Raw genomic sequence first — 27,754 nt, 5'->3', positions numbered from 1 at the left:
TCATTCTTGCCAGTGTTTAACCATTCAGCGCTCGCGCGCTCTCCTGGAGACCGTACGCTCATGCGCACTCGCACTCGCAGCACACACATAATGCCAGGTTCACATTACTCTGTTTGCAGTGCATACGTGGTGCGTATTTTTTCCGCGCTCCTGTTAACGGATTAAAGCGTTCACTGCACACGGTTGCGGTCTGGCAGTGTGTTCAGGAGCGGTGGCAAAGAGGCAAAGAGCACTTTTAGATAAACACGGCAGTAATAGATGGCACTCGTGGAGGAAGGAAAACAAAGTTCTTTATGAACCGCGGGATTGCTTGTAATAAAGATTTCAATGCAAAATAAAAGGCAGTAGAGCTGACTATTTCTGTCAATGGTAAGTTTGTGATAACATAAGAAAAGTAGTTTAAATGTTTTGCCACATGCTTGAGCAACTTAATATATAAATCTAGAAGTAAATGCAAAAGTAAAAAGCATTGAATGTGTTATATTTATTGCGTTTAAACACGTCTATGAAAGATTGTATTACTGTACTGTGTAAAAAAAAAAAAAAAGAATCACAATGCTGAAAAAGCATTTTCAGTGACAGTGTTTGGATTTGGAATTAAAATAATGGATAAATGTTGTGTTTGTGGTAAACAGCCACGGATCAAAATTTGATCAAACCGAATTGAAGACTTTATAAGTACTCGCTGGAACCCTGTAACTGGGAAATCTGTAATGAGTGTGCAAGTAATGCATGAAAACATGACACCAAAGCCCTGTCCGTCTGACTTGCATGTGTGTGCTTTTGAGGAATAGTGCATAGAAATACTCTCAGTATGCTTCAGTAATTATTCACAGTAATTATTGGCCACAACAAGCTGTTGATTTGCACTTGCTAGCTCAGAAAGTCTGTATCGCTGCATCCTCAACTCTAGTTTTTCTAACTTTGTTCTGAGCCTTGAGATACTTTTTAAAGCCGTAAAGTCTGAATTTCAAGTTTAACTAATTACACCGAGGCCCTTTAATTAGAGAGAGATACAGATGGAGGATCTGTCTGGCGAACGATCAAAGGTGCGCGAGTCTTTTCCCCAAACGGACACCAGGAGTCTTTCTGTGGTCTTATCTAACCTTTCCGTGTTTCCTCTGTGTTTCTTCCTCAGCTAAAAGCCCTTGGATTCCCAGAAGGACTCGTTATACAGGCCTACTTTGCTTGTGAGAAGAATGAAAATTTGGCTGCAAAACAACAGAAACAACAGAACTTTGATGATGATTAGAGGAGTGGCCCCCCGATCATTTTCCCCTCTTATGTTTTTTTTTTTTTTCTTTTTGAATGATCATTTTTGAGAAGAAAATCTATACACACACACACTCTCACACAAACACACAGGCTGTCATATTCTGTCTAAATTTTACACACTGGATGACATGATCACGTCCGTCTGGAGACGAGCGCATCATTTGTTTGTCTCCAGAGGCAGAAATCAGTAAAAGCCTCTTTGCCTCATCTAACACTTGCCTGTGTGATACCTGTTTGTTTTTCATTTATTCTTTTCTTATGACCGATAAAGAGCATTGTTTTCTCCATCGTTAGGACATGTTAGCAGGTTCAGGGGGCTCGTGAAATTAGTTTTCCATGAATTAGGAATCCGGATTGATCGGGACGTTTGGTTGGATCACATTATATCAGTGTTTTTCTTCTGTTTCTTATCGCTCTCTTTCTCTCATTCAAGGTGACCATTAATAGGGATCCCAAATGCTGCAGTTTTAAATGACAGTAAAGATTTTAAAGAAGCAAATGGAGTTATGATAGATTGGTTTCTCTCTTTATGAGCGTCTGAGTAAAGGATCGGCTCTTAATGTGGGTGTTTTGAGTGATACTGACACATGATGCAGCCCTTTCATATACATTAAGAACCATTAAAAGCATGTATATGACTTCCATAGTTTGACGTTTAATATCACTATACTGTCATTTTACAGGGAAATAAACGTTTTAAACGTAAATACAGATTATCTGTTCTTTTGTTTTACTGTGAGGAGATAGATAGATAGATAGATAGATAGATAGAGATATCCAAATGCTTGGATTTTGGATAAAAAGCTTGAAAATGCAGTTGCATTGGTTTGATAATAATTCGCTTTCTTACTGAATAGTGGTTGCTGCTTCAGTCAGCGATGGCTTGAAAACGACAAATAACAAATTATGGTTAAAACGAGAACTAAATACTTGAGTAGAGTGTTTTTTCATGGAAGAGTCTGCGCTTTCGAGCCATATAAAAGGTAAACTAAAAAATGCCCCTGCGCCGTTAAACTAAATATTTTAAGTTGCGATTAAAGTGAAATGTGAAAATGAATGAAAAATGTTCATTGCGGCATACGTTTAGATCTGCTCACAATGCATAAGATTTTTCTATGCACGTTTTTCCCCCCCAGCGTTATTATAGTATTATTTAGCAGTATTATAACAAATCGCACACGGTGTTGAGCGCAGATTAGTGAGGAAAAATCCGCAAAACGCTAGGAACAAGAAAATACTTTATTATAATTTCAAGATGTCTTAAAACTTGAGGACGGAAAGACAAGAATCATGATATGGCTTAATGTGACGATTAAACTTCATACGGGCATGATTTCATTGAATAAACAAACAAAATGTCAAAACGCGGCGCAGGTGTTTTGATATGAAAGTATCTCTGAAGGAAACCACCTGCCCTCAGAAAAGTTTTGCTGTCATTTTCATTTCATCTTGCTTGTGTATAATGTACCGTTAATGAGCGCAGTGCTGCTTTATGTACAGTCGTTACCGGGGAAACCGGTTTGTGCTGTTCCAAAAGCGCCACCTGCTGGAAATTTGCTGTTCTTGTTCAGAAGAAAATGCAAAAATCACTAATGTGCCTTCAAAAAAATCCAAACGATTAACAAAGTGTGTGTGTGTTAAATTAAGATAATTTATACTTTTGCGTGAGGGTGTGTTTTAAAGATTTAAAGTTTTAAGATAACTTATAGCTACTTTTGACTAATCCCTTTTCTTAAAAATAGTTTAAAGGCTGAAATGTGAGGTTTATCACTATATAAAACTTTATTTGTGAAAAACCTGTTTTTGAACTGCAAATCATGTTTTTTTACAGTCATTTTATGGTACCAGTCATTAATATGTTACCATAGACATTGCCCTACCCCGGTCATACAGTATTCATTTTTTCAGTCAGAAGTCAAGACAGTCAGAAAGAGCTTTATTGCCAAGTATGTTTGCGCACACAAGGAATTTTTTTTAGTGTCAGCTCCTGTGGCAGGTTGAATTTCCTCAGCTGGCGGGCGAAGGAAGTACAACCTTTATTGGGCCTTTTTAACAATGGAGCTGATGTGAGTGTCCCACTTCAGATCCTGGTGGTTCCCAGGAATCTGAATGACTCCACTGTCGTTACAGTGCTGCTCATGATGGTGAGTGGGGGGAGTGCAGGGGGATCCTCCTAAAGTCCACGATCATCTCCACAGTTTTGAGCGTGTTCAGCTCCAGGTTGTTGTGACTGCACCAGACAGCCAGCTCTTGTCTCCTGTCTGTAAGCAGTCTCGTCTCCGTCCTGAATGAGGCCGATGAGTGTGGTGTCTGCAAACTTCAGGAGTTTGACAGAGGGGTCTTTAGAGGTGCAGTCGTTGGTGTAGAGGGAGAAGAGCAGTGGGGAGAGGACAGAACCCTGAGGGCCACCAGTGCTGATGGTGCGGGTGTTGTATTTAAATTGACCAATTCTCACTAGCTGCTGCCTGTCTGTCAGAAAGCTGGTGATCCACTGACAGATAGAGCTAGGAACAGAGAGATGGGTTAGTTTGGTCTGGAGGAGTGTTGGGATGATGGTGTTGAAAGCTGAGCTAAAGATCCTCACATAAGTCACTGGTTTGTCCAGATGTTGCAGGATGAAGTGCAGTCCCATGTTGACTGCATCATCCACGGACCTGTTTGCTCGGTAAGCAAACTGCAGGGGGTCAAGTAAGGGTCCAGTAATGTCCTTCAGATAAGTCAACACCAACCTCTCAAATGTCTTAGAGTGGGGTTGCAGGAGGTGTTGATGGTTGTGTGGAGAGATGTTCAGAGTGGGTGTAGTGTGTTAGACTGGGAGTTTCACATCTACAGTAAAACTCATTCAGGTCTTCGGCAAGTTGTTGATTGGCCTCAGTGCTGGGGGATGGTGTCTTGTAGTTGGTGATGTCTTTCAGGCCTTTCCACACTGATGCGGGGTCGTTGGCAGAAAACTGGTGTTCTAGCTTTTTAGCGTAGTTCCTCTTGGCCACTCTAATCTCCTTATTCAGTGTGTTTCTGGCCTGATTGTACAAGACGTTACTACAGGTTTAGCTGATTTAAGTTTTTGCCTGTAAGTCGGTATAAGATGAACCAGGCAGTGGTCAGAGAGTCCTACAGCTGCTCTGGGGACAGAGCGAAATGCATCCTTTATTGCGGAGTAACAATGGTCCAGTATATTACGGTCTCTGGTGGGACATGTAACATGCTGTCTGTATTTTGGCAGTTCACAGGAGAGTTTTGCTTTATTAAAGTCCCCGAGAATGATTAAAACAGAGTCCGGGTGTTGTTGCTCTGTCTCTGTGATCTGATCAGTGAGTTTCTGTAAAGCCAGGCTCACGTGCGCTTGCGGAGGAATGTATACACTCACGAGAATGAACGAAGTGAACTCCCGCGGCGAATAGAAAGGCTTACAGTTAATGAAAAGGGAAAAAATACTAAAAAAAAAACATTTTTTTAAATGTATTTGTGCAGATCTTAAAAAGCCTTAAATTTTATTTTAAATACGGTTTATTTATTTTAATAAACTTTATTTTAAATAAATATAATACTGCAGACACCCTGTAAATTCTTTAATTTTTATATATTTATAATATAGGCATATTTATATTAGGCAATGTTATGTGCAGTTCACACAGGTGGTTTTTAATAGCACAATAACATCTGATTTAAAGTGAAGAACTTAAGTATGTTTGTAAACATGATTTACCACAGTTGTAATGTGCTGGAAAATCTGGAAAATGCACCTTGAAAGTGCTTGAATTTTACTTTGGGAAAGGTGTAGGAACCCTGTATGAAGACATTTTTCACAAAGGCAAGGTAAATAAAGTGATCGATAACGACGTTAAGATTTGTTACATACAGGTAAGTCAAAATATATTACTTATAATCAAAATTTTAGACCAAAATACTGAAACGTTAGCGAGCTGGTAATTAAATTCAAATTGATTTTAAGAAATATTCGGTCATTTAGACCTCTAGTTCTTGATATCTCTCAACATTCACTGTCTCTAGTACATTTAGCACACGTACTTTAAATGCCTCCATAAAATCATGCTTTCAAATTTGTTTCTTGGACAACTTCTCAAGTCTTTTTTCCAAAAGGAAAGATTTGACATTTTATTTCACATTTTGTTTAAACATTGGAGTAGCTTAGTTAAGCCTCTGTTGGACAAAATGTCCAGGAGAATCAGGCCTTTGACCACCTGTGTCCGTCTCATGATTTCACATTGTTGCTGTGTTTCAACGTTTATGCATTGTGTCCTCCAGAGGGCGCTGCTGACCGCATGTTGAGACCAATATATAAATGTGTTCACTGTATAACATCACTCATATAACATTTACCTGTCGGCATTCAGGTCAACAAAAATATGCACAGATAAGCAAATATTAAAAGAATGTTCAATGTGTTTAAAAAAAATTATTGTAAATTTAAACCCGTTTTGCTATTGTCAGTGTTTTTAATACCCGTGCACACTATACTTTATTATTCAACATGGTGATGAGAAAAGTAGGATAAAGAGTGGCTCTAATCAAGTCATGAAAACAGCACATCAGCAAGTTAACAGGAACATTTGGCTTGTCTTTAAAAATCCGAAAGCATGCCAATAAAGATAATTTTGAATGATATCCACTACACTTCAGTTCTCTGTTGCACAGCTCATAATGTTGTTACCGGTGAAGAGAAGACAGGGTTCAGTCTGTTCATTTAATACAGGCAAAAAGGAGTTCTATAATTCTATAGTTTAATTGAGTTATGCGTGTAATAGATCAGTTAAGAGGTGCGGAGTCATGTTCCCATTGAATTGTTGAAACATTTGAGTCAAATGTTGAAATTAAGAACATAATTGCTCTATTTTATTTAAAAAAGAGTACTTGTACTTGTAGTACTTGTAGTAATAAATCTCATGATATACCAGTGAATCATCTTTTAATTGAGCAGTTTTGTTTTTTTAAACGCTGATGCACAATGACAAATATTAAGGCAGGTCACTTAATGCATGTAGCGAAAGAAAATCAGACTGAAACTAGTTCTATAGAGGAATGAATAAGAAAGTGTAGTCTTTAATCACACCTGCTGCTAAACAGGTGGCAATTAGCAACTTAAGACTGTCAGAAAAACCTGATCATGTTTGAATGCAGATTAAGCCATGCAAATGTTCGGACATGTTGTAAAACACGCAAGCAAACTGATGAAATCACACATTATTCATGCATAGTTTACTGAATTAAAAAAAGAGTCAAAAAGTTTGCATACTTTTTATTACTGGATTGCATTCATACATAAAATACAAAAACCTTAATGGAAAAAGTATTTACAAATGTATAAAACCTAAGATTATATTACACGAATCTGACTATAAACAGAAAAATTGTTCAGAGTTAATTTTTTGTTTCTTATATAAAAATATGAGCGTCTTGCATATCAAAATTATTGCACCTCACAACCACAGTGCAGTTTAGATTGCCGTCACCAAAGAGAGGTCATGCGTTCGCCCCCAAGACTCACAGACTTCAATTAAAATCCACTTGTATCTTTGGTACCTTACTGAATACACCTGGCTATACTCCGCACCATCTTGTAACACACATAAATTATTCTGTACCTGAAATTAATGGCTGAGCAATAAAACAATCCAGAAGACGGATCAGTGTTTTGAGGATCGCGTGATGGAATGTAGGTCGATTAAAGGCCTCTTTAATACATATATTGTAATGTTTCCATTTATTATCCCTGATATTCATATATTTCCAGTCTTGTGTTTGGCACTTGGCATCTCCAAGTTTGTCGGTAAGTAGACGCATGTTCCAGTATTGTCCCAGTGTGCAGGAAACGGACGGAATCGCCAGCATGTTGGAAGACAACGACAAAAAGGGAAAAATGACGGTGGCTCAGAGAGCTCAACGCGCTGCAACTTCAGAACACACATGCAAATAGAAAAAGCACCAGCAAATCAAGAAAACATCATCAGTTTGACAGCACATGTGCTGCAAATACTCACAACACAAACAAATACAGAAACACGCAAGTAGCACAAGATGTTTTCTTAATTTGCATGTGTTTTTTCATTTGTAGCGCGTTGAGCTCTCTCGGCCAACTTAAAAAATAAACAAAACGAACACGAAAAGTCCCAACCCTGATGCTGTGGACAACACAGCTTGTCATGGAGCTCTAGTTTCACTGACTCTTGTTCAAAGACAACACATGGTTCGCTAGTCCACTAGTATCTTGACTTTTTTGGGGGGTCTTCCAGTCTTGGTTATAGATGGCGTTTCATGTGCAGCGCGAGGTGGTCGGACCGGGAAAAGGCTCGGTCGCATTTCTGGCACTGAAACGGCCGATGGCCCGTGTGCTTTCTGTAATGCCTCGTGAGCTCGTCCGAACGGGCGAATTTCCAGCCACATCCCTCCCAGTCACAGTGATACGGCTTTTCTCCTGAACACAGAGACACGCAACAGTTAGCGTTTCCCCCTGAGGTCCTAACGAGAACAATCAAGCACACTTTGGTCACATTAGAGAAAGCCGTTAGAGAGGGAGACAACAATTCAAATGTTGCTCATCCCTGCGTTGATTGAATAGAAGGGGAAGTCGGACAGGCTTGTGGTTTTATTTCAACGGGGATCAGTATCAACCTGCTGTTTGAATAGCAGATCAAACCACCTGCCAACTGTACTCTCACTATATATGTCTCTAGTCACTCGCAGACAATGCGCTTTGGCAGTGCTGTGTTAGGGCGTGTTAGATTGTTATTAAAGCACATGCACACGACAGAAAAAGGCATGTTACAAACACTGACCTGTGTGAGTCCTGTGGTGGGCTTTGAGATGGGAGCTCTTGGTGTATGTTTTGCCACAGCCTGCGTAGGTGCACGTGTGCGTCGCTGTCCGCTTCCTCGGCCAGGAGCGCCGACCCCGCTTGGGCTTGGACTCTTCAGGCAAACCCTCGGCTGGAGAAATCAGCTCTGCCGAAGAGGAAAGAGCCCAGAGCGTTAGTGTCACTGAGGCAGAAATTAATGCTTTACAAATTCAACAAATGACTCTACAGGTCATCTTTAAAGGGGTCATGAACTGAGAAACCAATATTCCCTTGATCTTTTGACATGTAAGAGGTCATTGTACTATAAAAACATCCTGTAAGTTTCAGAACTCGAATCTCTCTCGTTAAAAACAGTTTATATTGAAGGCAGTCTGCCAAAACGACAGCTTGTGGAATGTTCTACTCTGTGATGTAATAGTATGGATAAGCACGGCCTCCGCAGAAGATCAACACCAATTCTATGTCACTGCCTGTTTAGCCCCGCCCACCGATTCTACAGCACTGCCTGTTTAGCCCCGCCCACCGATTCACCAATGTAGTGTAATATCGAGAGAGGGGAATGCAGCTGTACACAGAAACCAAACGATAAAGATACTCCGAAGACAACAAGACGCTGTGCAGTTCCAAGCTGTGGAAAAAACAGTGTTTGCATTGCCTTCCTTCTGATCCCAACGTTAGGAAAGAGTGGATGAACTTCAGACCACGTCAGTAAGATCTCTGTCTTCTGTTCACTACATTTTACCGTGAATTTGTTTACACAAGGCACAATTCGACACTGGATTTTCAGAAAGATTGAAATTAAAGCCGATGCTGTGTGACTACACTGGATCTGACAGTAATGTCGCAACACACAAGTGTGAGTAACTGTTATTGCGTGATCACTATTGCTTTGTCTCTTCTTACACATCGTTTGATATGTATTGAGTTATTTATGCGTTAGCCAACTGTTAGCCAATCACAGCTGTATTTTGATGCAACAATCTTGATAACATGGACTTCAGAGAACAGTACAAAATAAAAAACATGAGGGGAGTCAAAACAGGACAGAAAATAGCCTATTACTTCTAAATTCTGATGTATTTTGATGCAACAATCTTGATAACATGGACTTCAGAGAACAGTACAAAATAAAAAACATGAGGGGAGTCAAAACAGGACAGAAAATAGCCTATTACTTCTAAATTCTGATGTATTTTGATGCAACAATCTTGATAACATGGACTTCAGAGAACAGTACAAAATAAAAAACATGAGGGGAGTCAAAACAGGACAGAAAATAGCCTATTACTTCTAAATTCTGATGTATTTTGATGCAACAATCTTGATAACATGGACTTCAGAGAACAGTACAAAATAAAAAACATGAGGGGAGTCAAAACAGGACAGAAAATAGCCTATTACTTCTAAATTCTGATGTATTTTGATGCAACAATCTTGATAACATGGACTTCAGAGAACAGTACAAAATAAAAAACATGAGGGGAGTCAAAACAGGACAGAAAATAGCCTATTACTTCTAAATTCTGATGTATTTTGATGCAACAATCTTGATAACATGGACTTCAGAGAACAGTACAAAATAAAAAACATGAGGGGAGTCAAAACAGGACAGAAAATAGCCTATTACTTCTAAATTCTGATGTATTTTGATGCAACAATCTTGATAACATGGACTTCAGAGAACAGTACAAAATAAAAAACATGAGGGGAGTCAAAACAGGACAGAAAATAGCCTATTACTTCTAAATTCTGATGTATTTTGATGCAACAATCTTGATAACATGGACTTCAGAGAACAGTACAAAATAAAAAACATGAGGGGAGTCAAAACAGGACAGAAAATAGCCTATTACTTCTAAATTCTGATGTATTTTGATGCAACAATCTTGATAACATGGACTTCAGAGAACAGTACAAAATAAAAAACATGAGGGGAGTCAAAACAGGACAGAAAATAGCCTATTACTTCTAAATTCTGATGTATTTTGATGCAACAATCTTGATAACATGGACTTCAGAGAACAGTACAAAATAAAAAACATGAGGGGAGTCAAAACAGGACAGAAAATAGCCTATTACTTCTAAATTCTGATGTATTTTGATGCAACAATCTTGATAACATGGACTTCAGAGAACAGTACAAAATAAAAAACATGAGGGGAGTCAAAACAGGACAGAAAATAGCCTATTACTTCTAAATTCTGATGTATTTTGATGCAACAATCTTGATAACATGGACTTCAGAGAACAGTACAAAATAAAAAACATGAGGGGAGTCAAAACAGGACAGAAAATAGCCTATTACTTCTAAATTCTGATGTATTTTGATGCAACAATCTTGATAACATGGACTTCAGAGAACAGTACAAAATAAAAAACATGAGGGGAGTCAAAACAGGACAGAAAATAGCCTATTACTTCTAAATTCTGATGTATTTTGATGCAACAATCTTGATAACATGGACTTCAGAGAACAGTACAAAATAAAAAACATGAGGGGAGTCAAAACAGGACAGAAAATAGCCTATTACTTCTAAATTCTGATGTATTTTGATGCAACAATCTTGATAACATGGACTTCAGAGAACAGTACAAAATAAAAAACATGAGGGGAGTCAAAACAGGACAGAAAATAGCCTATTACTTCTAAATTCTGATGTATTTTGATGCAACAATCTTGATAACATGGACTTCAGAGAACAGTACAAAATAAAAAACATGAGGGGAGTCAAAACAGGACAGAAAATAGCCTATTACTTCTAAATTCTGATGTATTTTGATGCAACAATCTTGATAACATGGACTTCAGAGAACAGTACAAAATAAAAAACATGAGGGGAGTCAAAACAGGACAGAAAATAGCCTATTACTTCTAAATTCTGATGTATTTTGATGCAACAATCTTGATAACATGGACTTCAGAGAACAGTACAAAATAAAAAACATGAGGGGAGTCAAAACAGGACAGAAAATAGCCTATTACTTCTAAATTCTGATGTATTTTGATGCAACAATCTTGATAACATGGACTTCAGAGAACAGTACAAAATAAAAAACATGAGGGGAGTCAAAACAGGACAGAAAATAGCCTATTACTTCTAAATTCTGATGTATTTTGATGCAACAATCTTGATAACATGGACTTCAGAGAACAGTACAAAATAAAAAACATGAGGGGAGTCAAAACAGGACAGAAAATAGCCTATTACTTCTAAATTCTGATGTATTTTGATGCAACAATCTTGATAACATGGACTTCAGAGAACAGTACAAAATAAAAAACATGAGGGGAGTCAAAACAGGACAGAAAATAGCCTATTACTTCTAAATTCTGATGTATTTTGATGCAACAATCTTGATAACATGGACTTCAGAGAACAGTACAAAATAAAAAACATGAGGGGAGTCAAAACAGGACAGAAAATAGCCTATTACTTCTAAATTCTGATGTATTTTGATGCAACAATCTTGATAACATGGACTTCAGAGAACAGTACAAAATAAAAAACATGAGGGGAGTCAAAACAGGACAGAAAATAGCCTATTACTTCTAAATTCTGATGTATTTTGATGCAACAAAACATTATAAGTGGACCTCAGAGAACAGTACAAAATAAAAAACAGGCAGTTTATGACCCCTTTAACTCTTTCCCCGCCAGCGGTTTTGAAAAAAGTTGCCAGCCACTGCCAGCATTTTTGCTGATTTTCACTGAAATTTCATGGCCCCCAGAATATTTTGTTGTATGAATATCTGAACATGCATCAGACACTCTACTTTCAAACAAAAAAATCTGTTTTATTCTAGTTTCAAGCATTGTTTTTTTATCAACACTTGAATGTAGGTAGGTTTCATAAAAAAAAGCAACATTCTGAGCAAAAAAGCTGAGAAAATCGCATTTTTATCCAATACTACATCTGGATCATATTCAGCAATATTATCAAAGCAAAGATGCAGTAGATGGCTTCCATCAGCGCTCCCAAAGCTTGCACAGGCCTTTACCACTTTCTGGATCCACATTTCACTCGCTAACATTAGTCAGTTTTCATTTATATGCGGTTAGTGTCGATGATCGCATTATTTTTCATATGCATATGCTTACATATTAGATTGCTCGTTTCTGCTTCTTCCTGGTCTGTGTTTTTGATCGGCACTTTCTAGACTCATTCAGGAGATGCGTGATAGCGCCCCCTAGCGTATAACAGCGAGAACACGGAAACCCGGAAAATTCCGTGTTTGGCAGGGAAAGAGTTAAAGGTAAGGTAAGGTATAACATAAATGAAGAGTTTGAGTTGTGACTGACCTTGGTACTGCATTGACTGGGCGGGAGGCTGCGGAAAGCCAGAATAACCCGGCGAGGGGTGATATTCCGGGGCCAGGGAGATCGGAGGGGGCCCTAGAACCTGAGCTTGAGGATGCTCGTCCGGAGACAGAGAGGAAGTGGAAGAGCTACTGGGCCCCATGGGCCTTCGGGCCGTGCTGAAACCTTGAGGCTCCAGCAGCGGTCTCTGGCTGACTCCATGCCGCGAGTTCACCCCCAGATGGAGATCCATCGGTCGGGTGATGCCGCAAGTGCTAGGATGCTCCTGCTTTATCCTAGGACATGCAAACGGCAAGGAGGAAGAGTCCGACATTGAGCCTCCCTTACTAAGCCCTTGGCTGTAATCGTTCATGTCCATGGTGGTCTTCACCACAAACCTTCCGTGGAGGCTCGTGGGCTGAAGATACGCAGGATCCAGCTCCGGCCTCATCAACTCGGCGACAAAACCTCCCGAGGGAGATACGTCGCTGATGTCCGGGATGTTGTACAACATGCTGGACTCTTGTCCCTGAGGAGAGGGCATCGGATAGGGGTAGGGCGTAGCGGAAGGCGGAAGAGTTCTGGAGGTGCTGGCCATTGAGGCCTCCTGCTGCTGTTGTTGTTGTTGTTGTTGTTGAAGCATGCTGTTCGACAGGATAAAATCATAGTCCAACAGGTCCAGCTCTTCTGGCTCCTTCTTGGTCATTACGGAAGGGACGTCCTGGTCAGTGCAGGTCCCACCTGTAGACATGCAGGGGCATTTCAGGTGAGAAATCTCCTCCTTCCATCTCTTATTCCAAACACACAGAGACATGCAGAGGGAAGAGGGAACAAGACAAGGTAAGTCTCTCAAAGACATAGTCATCAAAAGTGTGTCAAAATCAATATCTACCCTACTGGAAAAAAAAAACACAAATGAAGAGTTCAGATGCAAAAGCTTCTACGTGCCGTCTGAAATTTTCATCTAAAATGAGCATTTTTATCAGGCTCCTATGTTTAGGTTAGGTAATTTTACTCTAATGGCGATGCATAGGGGTCCTTTTCTATGCAATTACCTTCTATGCAATGAACCTAAACATAGGAGCCTGATAAAAATGCTCATTTTAGATGAAAATTTCAGATGGCACTTAGAGGCTTTTGCGTTTGAACTCTCCAAATAGACAACATCACAGAATTTGTAATGGTTTTAATGGGACTTGTGTTGGTTTTAATGGAAACTATAATGGTGCCTGTGGGTTTCTACTGGTAATCGGTCACCTTCTATTAATGGCTTGTTAAAACCAATAAATCCTAATGGAATATGTCCCAAAACACACTACGGAAAACCATTTTTTAATGGTTTTAATGGTTAGAAGTTGATTGTTTGTAATGGTGTTTGTAGTGGAAACCATTAGAATTTCTGTGATGGTTTCTATTGTTGACATGTTGATTTCAATTCAAATGCGACCTTGTTCTTGTCTTCAACACACATTATTTCTAGATACAACTTGGCCTCTGATGTTATTATGAATTATTAAAAGACCCTGTCATGCTGCATTGTTTTTATGTTTCCAACTACAGTGCCTGAAAGAGAATTCACACTGCTAGAAGTATTTTGTAATCAGTGCACGGTAAAGAACTTTAGATATTTGTGACCCTGGAGCACAAAAGCAGTCTTAAGCCGCACATACAACAATACACTGTATGGGTCAAAATTATCCATTTTTCTTTTATGCCAAAAATCATTAGGATATTAACTAAAGATCGTGTTCCATGAAGATATTTTGTTATGTAAATGTCCTACCGTAAACTTAATTTTTGATTAGTAATATGCATTGCTAAGAACTTAATTTGGCCAACTTTAAAGATGATTTTCTCAATATTTCGATTTTTTTGCACCCTCAGATTCCAGATTTTCAAATAGTTGCATCTCGGCCAAATATTGTCCTATCCTAACAAACCATACACCAATGGAAAGATTATCTATTCAGCTTTCACATGATGTATAAATCTCATTTTCAAAAAATTGACCCTTATGACTGGTTTTGTGCTCCAGGGTCACATTGTATAGTGAACGGTTTGGAACGGTTCACGCCCGTGCGCTGCTGCAGGAATAACTACGATCCGGTGACAGTCTGAAACAGCGGCGAATGTGCCCGGTGACCGATAATCACCTGTTTGATACTCACTAAACTGGCAGTTCCAGGTCTCGTCATTGCCTTGTGCTTCACATCTGCGTCGCTCGCAAATCTGGAAATAGACGGCAAAAGCGTGCCGCTCAGTGCCATGCTGTCAAACTCACTCGCTGGCTGCCTGCAATTGAAAAAAGCGCAAAAAATAAAATAATCCTTTAGTCACGCAGGTCTGGGAAAACTATCGGACACATCAAAGCCAAAAGAAAAAGCGATGGACAGCTCCAAGTGCAAAACGCACCTCATCAGTGGAAAACACGTCCAGTCAATCCTTGATGGGAGTCTTTATTACAGCCGTTAATACTGCGAGCGCGGAGCAAAGAGCGCATCAGACGCGTCCCCGTGCCATGCTGACGGAACCGGCCATTCAAACCAGCTTCGGCTCGGTTTCGCTACTCGGGGATTCCCTATCGCGAGCTGTCCGGTGTCTGGACTCGAGTGACTCGTCCGATGCGCGCAGGGCTTTCCTCGCCTAGTTCTTAAACCCCGGACACGCCTCTCGTTGCGCGGCAACCGCAGGAAAAATACACCTCGTGACGTCATCAAGAGGGAGGAGGGAACAAAAACAATCTGGCAGCGGGCCGATATTTTGTATCCAAACAAACATGTGCGTGTTAGCAACCGGAGTGAGAAAGCACGATCAGCTTCTGTCCTCTCTCAAACACGAAGCGTGCTCCAGTGACACCTGCTCCTGGCGTGAGTTATCGAGGAGCTGAACACTGCTCACACAGTCCTGACACTCAGGCGTGTCTGTCATTAACCCTAATCATTTTTCTTTATACCTAAGGCACAGGACAAAGGCAGGCAGACATGTGTAGGATTGCTTTGTGATGAAAAGCCTTGCCTCTCATTCATTCAGTCAGTGTTCATAACCTGATCATGAGTAAAATCTTCTGTTGATCTGGCATATTACTGCAGTCTTTTGCTGGAGACAGTACCTTCGTTGTTTGTGTGTCAGCATTTTCACTTCTGTATTGTTTTTTTAGTTATTTTAATAACTTTGCATTCTCAGTTTGCAATTTTTATTTGATTTATGAAAATAAATAGGCAGAAAAAAATAAATGCATTCTAAGAAGGGTTTGTATCAGAGGCACTTCTAAATTTGGAAGCCGTTTCTGCCACAGGATTTATATATATAATTCATAAAATTAGATAATTGCCACTATTTATCTCAGAATTCAGACATTGTTTCTTGCAGTTCTGAGAAAAAAAGTCAGAAATGTAGGATATAAACACAAAATTGTGAGATATAAAATCTGAAATCTGACTTTTTTTCTCACAATTCCAAGTTTCTATCTTAACATTAGGACTCTTTTCTCAAAATTCTGAGCTAACATCTCACAATTTTTTATTTTTTTTGCTGTTTGTTTGTTTGTTTCCGCCACGGAATAAAAAAGAAAGTTCATTGCAGCTTGTTACCTGACAACTCAGATTTATTTATTGTGAGATATTAACTCAGAAAAGTCAGAATTGTCTGATAAGAAGTCACAATTACCTTTTAATTTTATTTTTTTTATTCCGTAGCAGAAAAGGACCTCTATAACTAACTAACTAACTTCTGTAAAACAGCCACGAAGGATAGCAGACCCAATGTCATTGTGATATTTCATTTAATGGACTGTTCAATTGTGTTTCTGTAACTCTTCGGTGTCAGTATTTGAACATATTAAGCAATATGAACAGTTGGATCATTTTTAACAGCCCTTATCATTTTGTTTTAATGCTAAAAACATTTTTGTGCTGTGATGAGCCATTAGGCTAGTGCTGTGTATTAAGAGGCGGCTTCTACATAAACTCGTTTCTCCTCCGCAGTGTCTACAATCATCTTTGTATGGTGAGCAAACACGAGCTCGGAGACCATCCTGTTACATCAGGATCTTGTTCGTATGGCTTTGTCAACAGCAGGCCTTCATTTAGCCACAGAACACACTGAATGTTGCCCCTTTAACACACAGATGCACACACACACATTCTCACGCTCAAACAGTCCCACGATACTTGTACTTGTATTATAATTTCATGATTAATGTAGCTTGGATAGACAAGTCTGTTGATTTGCTACTGTTTTATTGCACTTGATCTTGCACTGCATCCAGATTCGTTTGCGTGTAATGTTCAGGATTGTGGAGGTGGATGTTTTTATTTAGTGAAAAATGATTGTCCAGTCTGAGCAGAGAGATATATTTGGTTCTTTGGTTTCATGACAAAAAAACTATTTTTGGAAAGAGAAGCGTCAGGCTTACAGGAGTGTGTTTTATCTAGTGCCATAATGTTTATGTCATCTGTTGTTTTTGTTACCCTTCCTTGCAAAGCTAGGTGTGTAAAACTAAGTTGCTTTTTTTAAAGCACAATATAAGAACGTGAGGAAAAAGAATGGAATTAGAAATGAGTTTATGTCTTTATAATGGCAGTGATGGACTTTTACACCTTTTTATGCAAATGCCACACTTTCCAGTTTCAATAACAACAGGAATGGTTTGGAATATGTGTTTGCATTTCAGAGCTAAAACACATTTTTAGGCCTCTAAGAGGTGTTTCCTTTCATTTCCTTGGCATAGTGTGTTCACGTTCTGATAGGATGACTTATGATTTGCAATCAAATATTGACTGTCTTACTGCTCTGTACCTGTGGGAAAATCTTGACAGACTCTCTATCCAGGAATCAGAATGCATTTATATAAACAGGTGATCTCTCCTCTTTTGATGCTTTCAGTAAATGTGCATATGGTGGAGTGTAAAGATTAATTTCCACGATACTGCCATCGGTAGTGAGTGGGTTAAATTATCATCAATGAATGAATGTATTTGACTTGCTGATGGGATTGTTAAAGCTTCAGTCAGTTTTTTTGAAATTTAGATTTATGCATCAGCTGAAAGCTGAATAAATAAGCTTTCCATTGATGTATGGTTTGTTAGGATAGGACAATATTTGAAAATCTGGAATCTGAGGGTGCAAAAAAATCTAAATACTGAGAAAATCATCTTTAAAGTTGTCCAAATGAAGTTCTTAGCAATGCATATTACTAATCAAAAATTAAGTTTTGATATATTTACGGTAGGAAATTCACTAAATATCTTCATGGAACACAATCTTTACTTAATATCCTAATGATTTTTGGCATAAAAGAAAAATTTATAATTTTGACCCATACAATGTATTGTTGGCTATTGCTACACATATACCCCAGCGACTTAAGACTGCTTTTGTGCTGCAGGGTCACATTTAAATATCTTCGCAGCCGAAGGTCAAGTGTAATTCTTTAGAAGCCATTGATTGAACTGTACAAACTAAGACTCAAACGGGTGAATACTTTGAGGGTTGGGAATAGTGCAGTTTAATGGTAGATTAAAAGAAAGCCACCAAGATAAACAGTGTTTAAGGAGAAACAGAGCAAGATGTCAGAGCCATTAGATGAGTTTCCATAAGTGCAAAACACAATGGACGCTGTGTGTGTACAGTATAGAGCTGTGTTTTTTTATTTTGAAAAAGTAAACAAGATGCAAGTTTCATAGTTGCATGTCCAGAATTTCTGTCATTACTACAGCAAGGGTGGGCTAAATGCATGTTCCTTTTAAACGCGCTGATACAGATTTCTTTAGACAGTTGCATCAACCCATCAAATAAAGAGGGAAAAGAATTAGGAAGGAGCAGGCGTGAGCTCCTGTCGCGAGGCAGTCTGCGCCGCCTCTGAGCTTGAAGGGATTCCTCCTCGGCCTTAAATATGCTGGTTATTTTTAACCCAGCGTGTAAGAGCCGCCCAGCGCCGCCCACTGTGTAACAATGTTCCCCTTCAGCCAGCAGAGGAAATGGACAGGAGCCACGCTTCCTGATCACGTGACGCGGTGGCCCACGACAGAGGGAGAGATCCAGGTCTCTGCGAGGGGATTTAGCCCCTTCAGCGCGGTTAGGGTGCGACGCGCGGGGCATATTGGACCGGGGTGATGTCACTGGGCTTCTCCAGGATTAGAAACCTCTAAAAAGCTGGGAAAACCGAACTGCACCACACATTCACACACGATCCATAAGCCTGAGCACTTAGTGCACTTAGTGTTAGACACACTTCATATACTCTCAGTTGTTACTCAGGTGGTACCCTTTCAAAAAGTACTTCTTTGTGCATTTAAGATTCTTTTGGGGTAAATAAGGGTAAGCACGAGTGACAGCCTTTGTATGAATGTTTTAAATTTAAATACAATGTTTCTCAGGAGCTTTGCAGGAGGTTTCTTGAAGCATCAGTTCTTCTGGATTGAGTCTCAGTTTGTTCTGTTTCTTCATGTGACTCCAGACAGACTGATGATGAGAGATCAGATCTCTGTGTGCAGCACAAACATATATCTCACTGCATTATTACAATTAATGGCCAAATGAATGTTTGGAAATGTAAACTGATATTTCCTACTGACACACTACAGAAAAAGATAGAAATAACTGACTTAAAACCATTTTTAGCTGCTGAGAATACTAGTGTTCTAATCATTTTGGCCAGCAGTGTATATTAAAAAAATAAAGAATTTTACTACTGAGTTGCATTTACATTACATGTACATTTAAGTGTTTAGCAGACACTTTTATCCAAAGCAACTTATAAAAGAGGAGCAAAACCAGGTTGTCAAAGAGCAACTATATACATAATATACAGTCAGTGTTGCGGAAAGTTACTTTTAAAAGTAATGCATTACAATGTTGCATTACTCCATAAAAAGTAACTAATTGAGTTACTTAGTTACTTTTTATGGAAAGTAATGCATTGTTACTTTTGTGTTACTTTTTGTCACCTGGGCTGGGCTTGCTTATTTATTTTTAACAACAAAAAACCCAAAGGTTATATTTTTGTAAACTGTAAGGGCCCTTTCAAAGTGAAATTAATAAGCCTCGGGCTCTGCGTTTACTCCCGTGCTCTCTCAACACAAAAAAGACAGGAGAGCTGTCTGTCAATAAATGGGAAAACAAAGTAACGTGCCTCACTTATTTGAAAAAGTAACTCAGATATTTTATTTTGAATTTGAAAAAGTAATCTGATTACATAACTCACGTCACTTGTAATGCGTTACCCTCAACACTAGTGTAAACAATGGCAGGTTTATCAAATAACTTAGATTAGCAAGCAAGCTAGGTTGAGTTTAAATAACATAACTGAGAACTATTTAAGTCTCTTGAGACCTGAAAGAGTGTATTTTCAGATGATACTTCTGAGGAGAAGAAGCAGCAGAGATGAAATGCTTATAAAGCGTTTGGAGGGCAGATGTTGGAGGTTTGAGCTCTTCTTGATGAGCAGTCAAAGAGGAGATTTAATTTATAGCCATTATTATAGTGTATGTTAAACAACTCCCCCTTTGTGTGGGCCGGAACAACAGTTTGGTTATTTTGGTTTCTCCAAAAAAAGAGACCACCGCATCCCAAGAGTCTCCAAATTGCTCCTCCTCTGCTTTTAGCAAGCATTACACTTACTCATGAGCAGACGCCATGGCTTTGGTCAGAGTCTGCCGGCTGACCAGAGAGAAGACGGAGAGAAGTTTGCTTTGTGAGCGTAATATTTCTGTGGTTTTGGGTGAGAGGCTCCCAGACTGCAGTGAAGCTCAACTCCAGCCGACATTTCAGTAGACCTTGTGTTTGTCCGTATTTGTTGTCTTATTTGACATAAAACGCGGTAAAAAATGATTTTGACTTTAACGGTAAAGAACTGTGAAAATGCTACAGAATGAATTTTCATCATAAGCAATACACGAACATAACGAATACCCTAGCTATTCTATAAAACAGTTTTCTTTAAAAAATCATAAATCACGAATATGATGAAATAAAAAAATATTCATATATAAATAATTATATATAATAGTTATACGTCAAGTGGATAAGGAAATTAGAGTGCCTTGAATTCATTAAGTAATGTTTTATTTCGTTCTAACCTGTAACTCGGGAAATGTAACGGGGAAAAAAGCCAATCGTTTTTACTTCAAACCAATTCATTTTTAAGCCCTGATTTTAGACATACATGAGATAATATATTATTGTTTGACTAAACGTTTAAAAATAACGCTAGAAATGTTATAATTAAGGGAATTAAACATAGGCCTACACTGTAAAAAAATGATCGTGATTTTAATGGTAAAAGACTGTAAAAATGCTACAGTAAAAACCTGTTAAATGGTTAACGGTAAGTTCCCCTACTATATACAGTGAAAAACTGTAATACACATTTCATGTAATTTTATGGTAAAATACCGTTTTTGGAAGTCATCTGTGCCACATACACACTGTAAAAAATGACCGTGAATTTAACGGTAAAAGACTGTAAAAATGCTACGGTAAAAACCTGTTAAATGGTTAACGGTAAATTCCCCTACTATATACGGTGAAAAACTATATTGGACATTACATGTAATTTTACGGTAGTATACAGTTTTTGGAGGTGAAAAAGACAGTATAATTTACAGTGAATAACCGTAAATTGACATTCCCAGAATTCCCTGCATTGCATTTCAAATTTGATGTTTTTTCTTTGAAATAACTATGTTTCTTCTTAGTTGTTTTCTTATCAGTTATGTTTATTAGGGTTGTATGTTACATCTAATGTTGCTGAATTATTATTTATTGCATATTTCAGTTTCAAATGTGTCACCGTGAGGGTGTTTAGTGTTTGTGTGAATGACTGTGCACGGAAAAAAAATTAACTTAAATGATTTTAGCAAATGGCTGCAATATAACAAAGAGTGAACAATTTAAGGGGGTCTGAATACTTTCCGTACCCACTGTATATATATTAGTATTGGCCTTCTCAGCTTGTGTAAAAGCTGTTTGTGGTGAGCTTTGTAAAAGTACAAAACAGATTTCAGAACTTCAATAGGTTGGTATATTAACATTACATCAGTTAATGAAATACGGTTTTTAATTGTAATAGCCGTAAACCCTAAAATGTTGCTACCGTATTTTTTATGGTAAAATTCTTGCAATCACTTTTTTTTTTTACAGTGCAGATTTATTTTCTATAAGTGCATAAACAACACTATTGCCCAGTGATCGCTCGTGAAGTCACAGGGATGTTTTGGCGTGATTTGTGCGAGCGTATATTTTCACGTGTGACGAGGCTCTGCTTGATTAGGGTCTAATGGCTGAGCGCAGGCTGATTCTGGATTCACTCCAGATGGCTGAGAAGCAAAGTGATGAAATAATGTGCAAACGAGTGCAACTTTCAGGGAACTGAAGGACCACTGGGTCTCTGGAAATGAATTTGAGACGTAAGCTCTTAATGTAAACCTCTCCCCGTCCTCCAGACAGACGCACACTTTCACTGGGATTCCCCCAACTCTACCCTGCTAGAATCTGACGTGATGTAGATCGTCGCGTCCACACATTGTCTGTGATTTGCAAGTCAATGATGTAATGCCTGGTAAACTGCTGTTTATGTTGGATGATGATGCTCGGCCAGCCGTAGACGCTGTGTTTTCAAGGGTGTTTCAAACTTTACGAAGTTCATGATGTGACTAAGACGTTTCTGTCACATTCTGCTCTCGCTTTCATACGGTCTTCTTCATCAGTCAGTATTTCCGCCCTGTTGTTTTGATGTAGTGTCTTGGATGTTTTTATATGTTGGAAATGAGCAGCTTGTGTATTTTAGACGTGATTTTCACACTAGATTTTAACCATGCAAAATCCTTCACCACAGTGAATACGGACAATGGGAAATTATGTCACATTTATGTTTTGAATACACTATTAATAATAATAATAGTAAATTCAAAATACTTTTTTATTTATTTATTTTTTATTTTTTTGTCAAAGGTGTTTTGATATGAAACCAAGAGTCTGTGACGTTTGGCTTGGTCAAACATCTTATGCTGTGCAAATTCACACATCAGTTGAATAAACTTCATATTTAGCATGCAACAATAAAGGAAAATTCTACACAACATGCTTATGTAACCACTGCCGTATATATATTCACGTTTCACTTAGTAGTTCTGACTGAATCTTCGTCCAACGTGCAATGGGTTGTGAGTAGGGTTGCAAAAAGTTGGAACATTTCCAGTAAATTTCGGAAACATTCCAGAAATGTAAAAAACTTTCCAGGATTTTTTGGAATCTTCCGGGAATTTTTGGAAAGTAGGAGCCCCGGTAGATGTGGGTTCCCTCCGACTCTCTCAAGGAAAACTGTAGAAACATGGTATTTTTTCTAGTTGTTCATTCATTCAGCAGGTTTGGAAACTGGCTTTTTGAGAACTGCTCTGTTCAAGAAATAAAAACAACGGTGAGAGAGCATGTTGCGCTGTCGCACAGAACAAATTTGCCATATCCTTTTTTTGTCTTTGGATTGGGTTTCGTCTCCAGAGCAGTCCAACCAAGCCTCTTTAATTGAAATCTATTTGTTGTCATTTAACACATTTTCTTTTTGAGATTGCAGTACTGTGATGGACCTTCTATGGGTCACGGATGTGTTTCCAAGTTCAAGAACTTCATCATCAGTTTTTTTTGGGGTTATTGGTTTGTTCTCCTGTGGAACTAAATTGGACAATAATGAGCACAGGCCATTGAAAAAGCCTGTGTGTCCCTGCAGCACAAAAGCAGTCTCAAGTCGCTGGGGTATATTTGTAGCAATAGCCAACAATACATTGTATGGCATAAAATTATACATTTCTCTTTTACGCCAAAAATCATTAGGATATTAAGTAAAGATCATGTTCCATGAAGATATTTTGTATATTTCCTACCGTAAATATATCAAAACTTAATTTTTGATTAGTAATATGCATGGCTAAGAACTTCATTTGGACAACTTTAAAGATGATTTTCTCAATATTTAGATTTTTTTGTACCCTCAGATTCCAGATTTTCAAATATTGTTCTATCCTAACAAACCATACATCAATGTTAAGCTTATTTATTCAGATTTCAGATGATGCATAAATCTCAATTTCGAAAAATTGACCCCTATGACTGGTTTTGTGCTCCAGGGTCACATTTATGCTTTTGGCATAAATCAGAAATATGTTACTTGTTTGTTTTCATAGTTTTTCTAGGTCTTTTATGTTTTTTTTTATAGTATTTGTGACGACATTGCAAGATTTATGGGGGATATACAGCGCCAGTCAAATGTTTGGACACAACTACTTATTCATGGTTATGACATTTTCACATTTTAGAGGAGTTTTATCATAAACGTCCAAATTATGAAGAAACACTAATGGAAGTGTGGGATAATTGTGAGCTGCTTCTTTGCTTTTCCGTCAGTATCCATATCATCTCCATGAGAATGAACCCTAACACTAAATAACATGCATTTAAGCAGAAGCCTTCAAAATGTTTGACTGGTCCATGTGTAAAGAGATATTGCTGAATGTCATCGTCATTAAAAGAACGTTCTTGTATTTTGACCTCTCTTTCCGTGTCTGTTGTGGTACGATGGAGTCAATGTTCCATAGATGTGTTCAAACTAGAACAGGACTTCATTGTTAGTAATAATGTGAATGGAGAGAGAAGCCCTGGGCAAATCGGAAACTATGTATTTGTGAGTATGATTGCCGACTAGAGACCAAGAGCTCGGTGATCTCAAGCGATTTAAAGGTTGCCAGTGTGAAGTGACTCCAAATCTATATCGCAGAGCCTTTTCACGCAACATTTCTTTACGACTTCCGTCCGAAGGTCAGAGAGATGACGCGAATCGAGCCAATGAGTGACAAATGAGAGATGACTGTTACAGAAGCTTCTCTGGAAGTGTGTTCTCTCCGATCAAGCATTATTAATACTGTTGTATCGTATTTGAATTTTCGAATGGGATACATTGCGAAAAATAACTTTCTTAGTAGTTTTTAATCTTGTTTTCCATTACAAATATCTAAGCATTCTTAAATCAGGATGCATTTGGTCGAGATGGAAAATGGCTTGGGATACAAAGTCTTGTTTCCTGATCAAAATTAAGTGAGTTTATTCTCAAAAAAAAAAATCAGTGGAGTAAGAAGAATATTTTTTTTTGCCCAGACAAGACTTAAAATCTCTTAATTTTTTTGTTAATCGTTTAGTTTTTTAATAAGTCTTAATATCTCTTAATGAGTCTTTATACATTTTACAATAAGGTTTCATTTGTTAACAGCAGCTACCAATACTTATGCAGAATTTATTAATCTTAGTTAAAGTAAGTTCTGCATTTACTAATACATTATTAAAACCAAAAGTTGTATGTTAACATTAGTTAATGCACTGTAAACTAACATTAATATTTTTATTAACCAACATTAACAAAGGTTAATAAATGCTGTAAAAATACATATTGTTCATTGTTAGTTCATGTTAGTTAATGCATTAACTAATGTTATTGTAAAGTGTTACTTATATAACCTTGCTTCTTCAAGTAAATGTATCTTGATTTAAGAATATTTAGATATTTGTACTTGAAAACAACAATATTTTGCAGTGTATCGGGTCCCACCAGGATTTTATAGACTATTTTCCTGCTTATAGCTGTCCACAAAATGACTCGCACTGCTAAAACTTCTTTACATGTTTCAAAGCTTACACAGAAGCATCTCTCATATTGTATAAGTCTTTGTCGTTAATGTCCTGTGGGAGTGAATGCAGATTTTTTGGGTTGTTCTTGAAATAGCAGCTGAGAGAGTTCAGGTCTGTGGCTTTTAATTGCGTCACCTGTTCTGCTAGTGACACACTTAACCAAAAGCGCTCCGGTCATTACACACACAGACACACCCACAGTGTAAACACACACACTCGGATTCCCTCTCAAAGGCTGCAGGTATGCAAACACTCGCAGGTATGTGTCCAAACACACGTGTGTACGCACAGAGTGACAACAACAGACGCACAAAGAAAAATGCATGACGGCTTGCTTTTACTGCCCAACTATTTGGCAAATTAATGTGTATCTGTATGTAATGCGCTGTGCACATTCAGCAGTTTTTACTTTTTATAGAAACTGTGTTGCACTGCATTGGTTTCTCTTCCTCCATTTCAGTCACCTGATGGAGTTTGGGGCCTACAAGTCACTTAATATTCAGTATTATTATTGATTTAATTGCATTGACAACATTGGATGCGTACAAAAAAAGGTAATTGATGTGAATAATGACACTATTGTCTTCTGTAGAGCTGCATTACAAGCAACGAGAGATTACTTTTTTTCAAGTAACTAGTAAAGTAATGCATTAGGTTTCAATTTACATCAAAATATCTGAGTTACTTTTTCAAATAAGTAACAAGTTACTTAGGTTTCCCATTTATTCACTGATATCTCTCCTGTCCCTGTTTTGAGAGAAATCGGGAGCAAGTGCAGAGACACGCGCACTTCCTTCAGCCTGAGGAAATTAAAATAAAAATTAACTTTTTTTGTTGTTGTTGTTATTAAACAACAAATAAGCAAGCCCAGCTTTAAGTAACAATGCATTACTTTCCATAAAAAGTAACTAAGTAACAAAATTAGTTACTTTTTCATGGAGTAACGCAACATTGTAATGCATTACTTTTAAAAGTAACTTTCCCCAACACTGGTTGAATCGTATTTTGCAACATCAATACTGGTATTGAACTGAACTGAATCAACATTGAACTGACTTAATGATATTGACTTTTTATCTACTTGATTGCACAGATGCTATCTGAACTGAGCTGGACGATGACATCACTGAATCAATGATGAACTGACTTTAACTGAAAATTGAGCGTTTACTGTTTTGCATTTGCATTTATTATTACACACTATATAATACTTTAAAGCTGCTTTGACACAATCTGTATTGTTAAAAGCGCTGTATAAAGCTGACTTGACTTTTAAGAGCTGCTTACAGCAGAATCTGAATCGTCTTCATAATTGAGTGTGATTCTGCTATTTTCTTGTGCATCCCTGTGAAGCTGTTTTGAAACTATATCAGTATTGTATAAAGCTGTGTTGAATTAAATGAAACTTGATTGACTTGAGAGTCTCTCAATGTAAATAATAGAGGATGCAGGTTCAAAATGAAAGCATGCATCTCTCTCTTTGTCAGATTTGCTTATAATTTGTTTAAAAAATGATGCATTCTTTTCACTTTGCCCAATTTCAAATGTATTTGTAAGTAGTGAAATTACAGGTAAAGCCGGTGGGGTGCATTTTTCTTTCTGCTGCTTTCATATCAGGTCACCTTTATTTCTAATAACGCTTTATACAATACAGATCGTGTCAAAGCAGCTTCACAGAGATAAAGGGAAAATAGCAGAGCTCAACTACGGAGGCGTTCAGATTCAGCTTTAAAGCAGCTCTACAGAAGACAATAGAGACATCGTCAAGTTTTGGTGCATGTCTTTCAGACCCCAACTAAGCAAACCTAAAGCTGACAGTGGCACCAAACTCCATGAGGAGACAGAAATCATGTGTTGATCAGAAATGAGGCTTGTTGATCTTGTTCTTTCCTCATGTGTGTTTTTTCCTGAAGTCCTGCAGCGGCTGCATGAAGGCCGACACACACAGACGTTTTGTCACCAGTGTAGATTTGATGCTTATCTGAGTTTCTCTGCCCGCCAGCCGGACTCCTGTATAATGTCTTAAGGAGATCAGATAAGCGAGGGTTAATGAGCGCAGTACGCTGACGGAGGAACAGTCTACCTGTGCTGTCGCAGTCAAAGACTCGCTCTGTGCCGCTCAGAAATCTGCGCTCCTGCTCTGTTTCTCGTTCAGGACGGTTTACGCAGGACAGCCGAGCGTGTGTGTTTATCGGCAGATAATTAGATCACAATTAAAACCTCATTACCACACATATTTAAAGCACAAAATGCACTCAGTCTAACTGAAATGCAAAAATAATCTTTTCAGTTTTGTTATCTGTCTGAAATGTCTTTCCAAAAAACGTACACAGAACAAACTCTGAAGGTCAGATGACAGCCTGAAGTTGTGCTGGCTAGAAATCCTCTGTTTAATATATATATATATATATATATATACAGTACCTAAACACATATGTGACCCTGCAGCACAAAAGCAGTGTTAAGTCACTGGGGTATATTTGTAGCAATAGCCAACAATACATTGTATGGGTCAAAATTATACATTTTTCTTTTATGCCAAAAATCATTAGGATATTAAGTAAAGATCATGTTCCATGAAGATATTTTGTACATTTCCTACCGTAAATATATCAAAACTTAATGTTTGATTAATAATATGCATTGCTAAGAACTTAATTTGGACAACTTTAAAGATGATTTTCTCAATATTTAG

The 27,754-nt window shown here is 38.1% G+C and overlaps 2 protein-coding genes across 4 annotated transcripts in view; one reads left to right on the top strand and one right to left on the bottom strand.

Moving 5' to 3' along the window:
* The window catches only part of LOC107660841 (UV excision repair protein RAD23 homolog B-like), a 29,604-nt gene extending 28,122 nt beyond the window's left edge, over window positions 1-1,482 (top strand). Inside the window, exon 10 of the mRNA XM_016450263.1 lies at window positions 1,139-1,482. Within this exon, the coding sequence (XP_016305749.1) occupies window positions 1,139-1,252 (114 nt within the window). The 3' untranslated portion in view covers window positions 1,253-1,482. The remainder of the gene's footprint in view (window positions 1-1,138) is intronic.
* Window positions 1,483-7,325: 5,843 nt separating this feature from the next.
* On the bottom strand, window positions 7,326-15,020 carry LOC107660840 (Krueppel-like factor 4). Of its 3 annotated transcripts, XM_016450261.1 has the most exons (6): window positions 14,848-15,020; window positions 14,800-14,817; window positions 14,556-14,679; window positions 12,391-13,177; window positions 8,070-8,234; window positions 7,326-7,708 (listed from the first exon to the last, which is right to left on the bottom strand). In XM_016450261.1, exons 2-6 carry the CDS (start codon window positions 14,802-14,804, stop codon window positions 7,533-7,535), a joined length of 1,257 nt encoding a protein of 418 aa, XP_016305747.1. In that variant the 5' UTR covers window positions 14,805-14,817; window positions 14,848-15,020; the 3' UTR covers window positions 7,326-7,532. The 3 variants fall into 3 exon arrangements, with proteins under 3 accessions (XP_016305747.1, XP_016305746.1, XP_016305748.1); XM_016450260.1 differs by having other exon boundaries at window positions 14,800-15,020; XM_016450262.1 differs by lacking the exons at window positions 14,800-14,817; window positions 14,848-15,020 and having other exon boundaries at window positions 12,391-13,175; window positions 14,556-14,634.
* Window positions 15,021-27,754: the final 12,734 nt, after the last annotated feature.

The sequence above is a fragment of the Sinocyclocheilus anshuiensis genome, unplaced genomic scaffold (assembly GCF_001515605.1).
Source record: "Sinocyclocheilus anshuiensis isolate Anshui unplaced genomic scaffold, SAMN03320099.WGS_v1.1 scaffold1875, whole genome shotgun sequence".
In the NCBI taxonomy this organism is placed as follows: Eukaryota; Metazoa; Chordata; class Actinopteri; order Cypriniformes; family Cyprinidae; genus Sinocyclocheilus; species Sinocyclocheilus anshuiensis.
The sequence above is the reverse complement of the archived record's forward strand: the minus strand, read 5'-3'. Positions and strand labels throughout refer to the sequence as shown.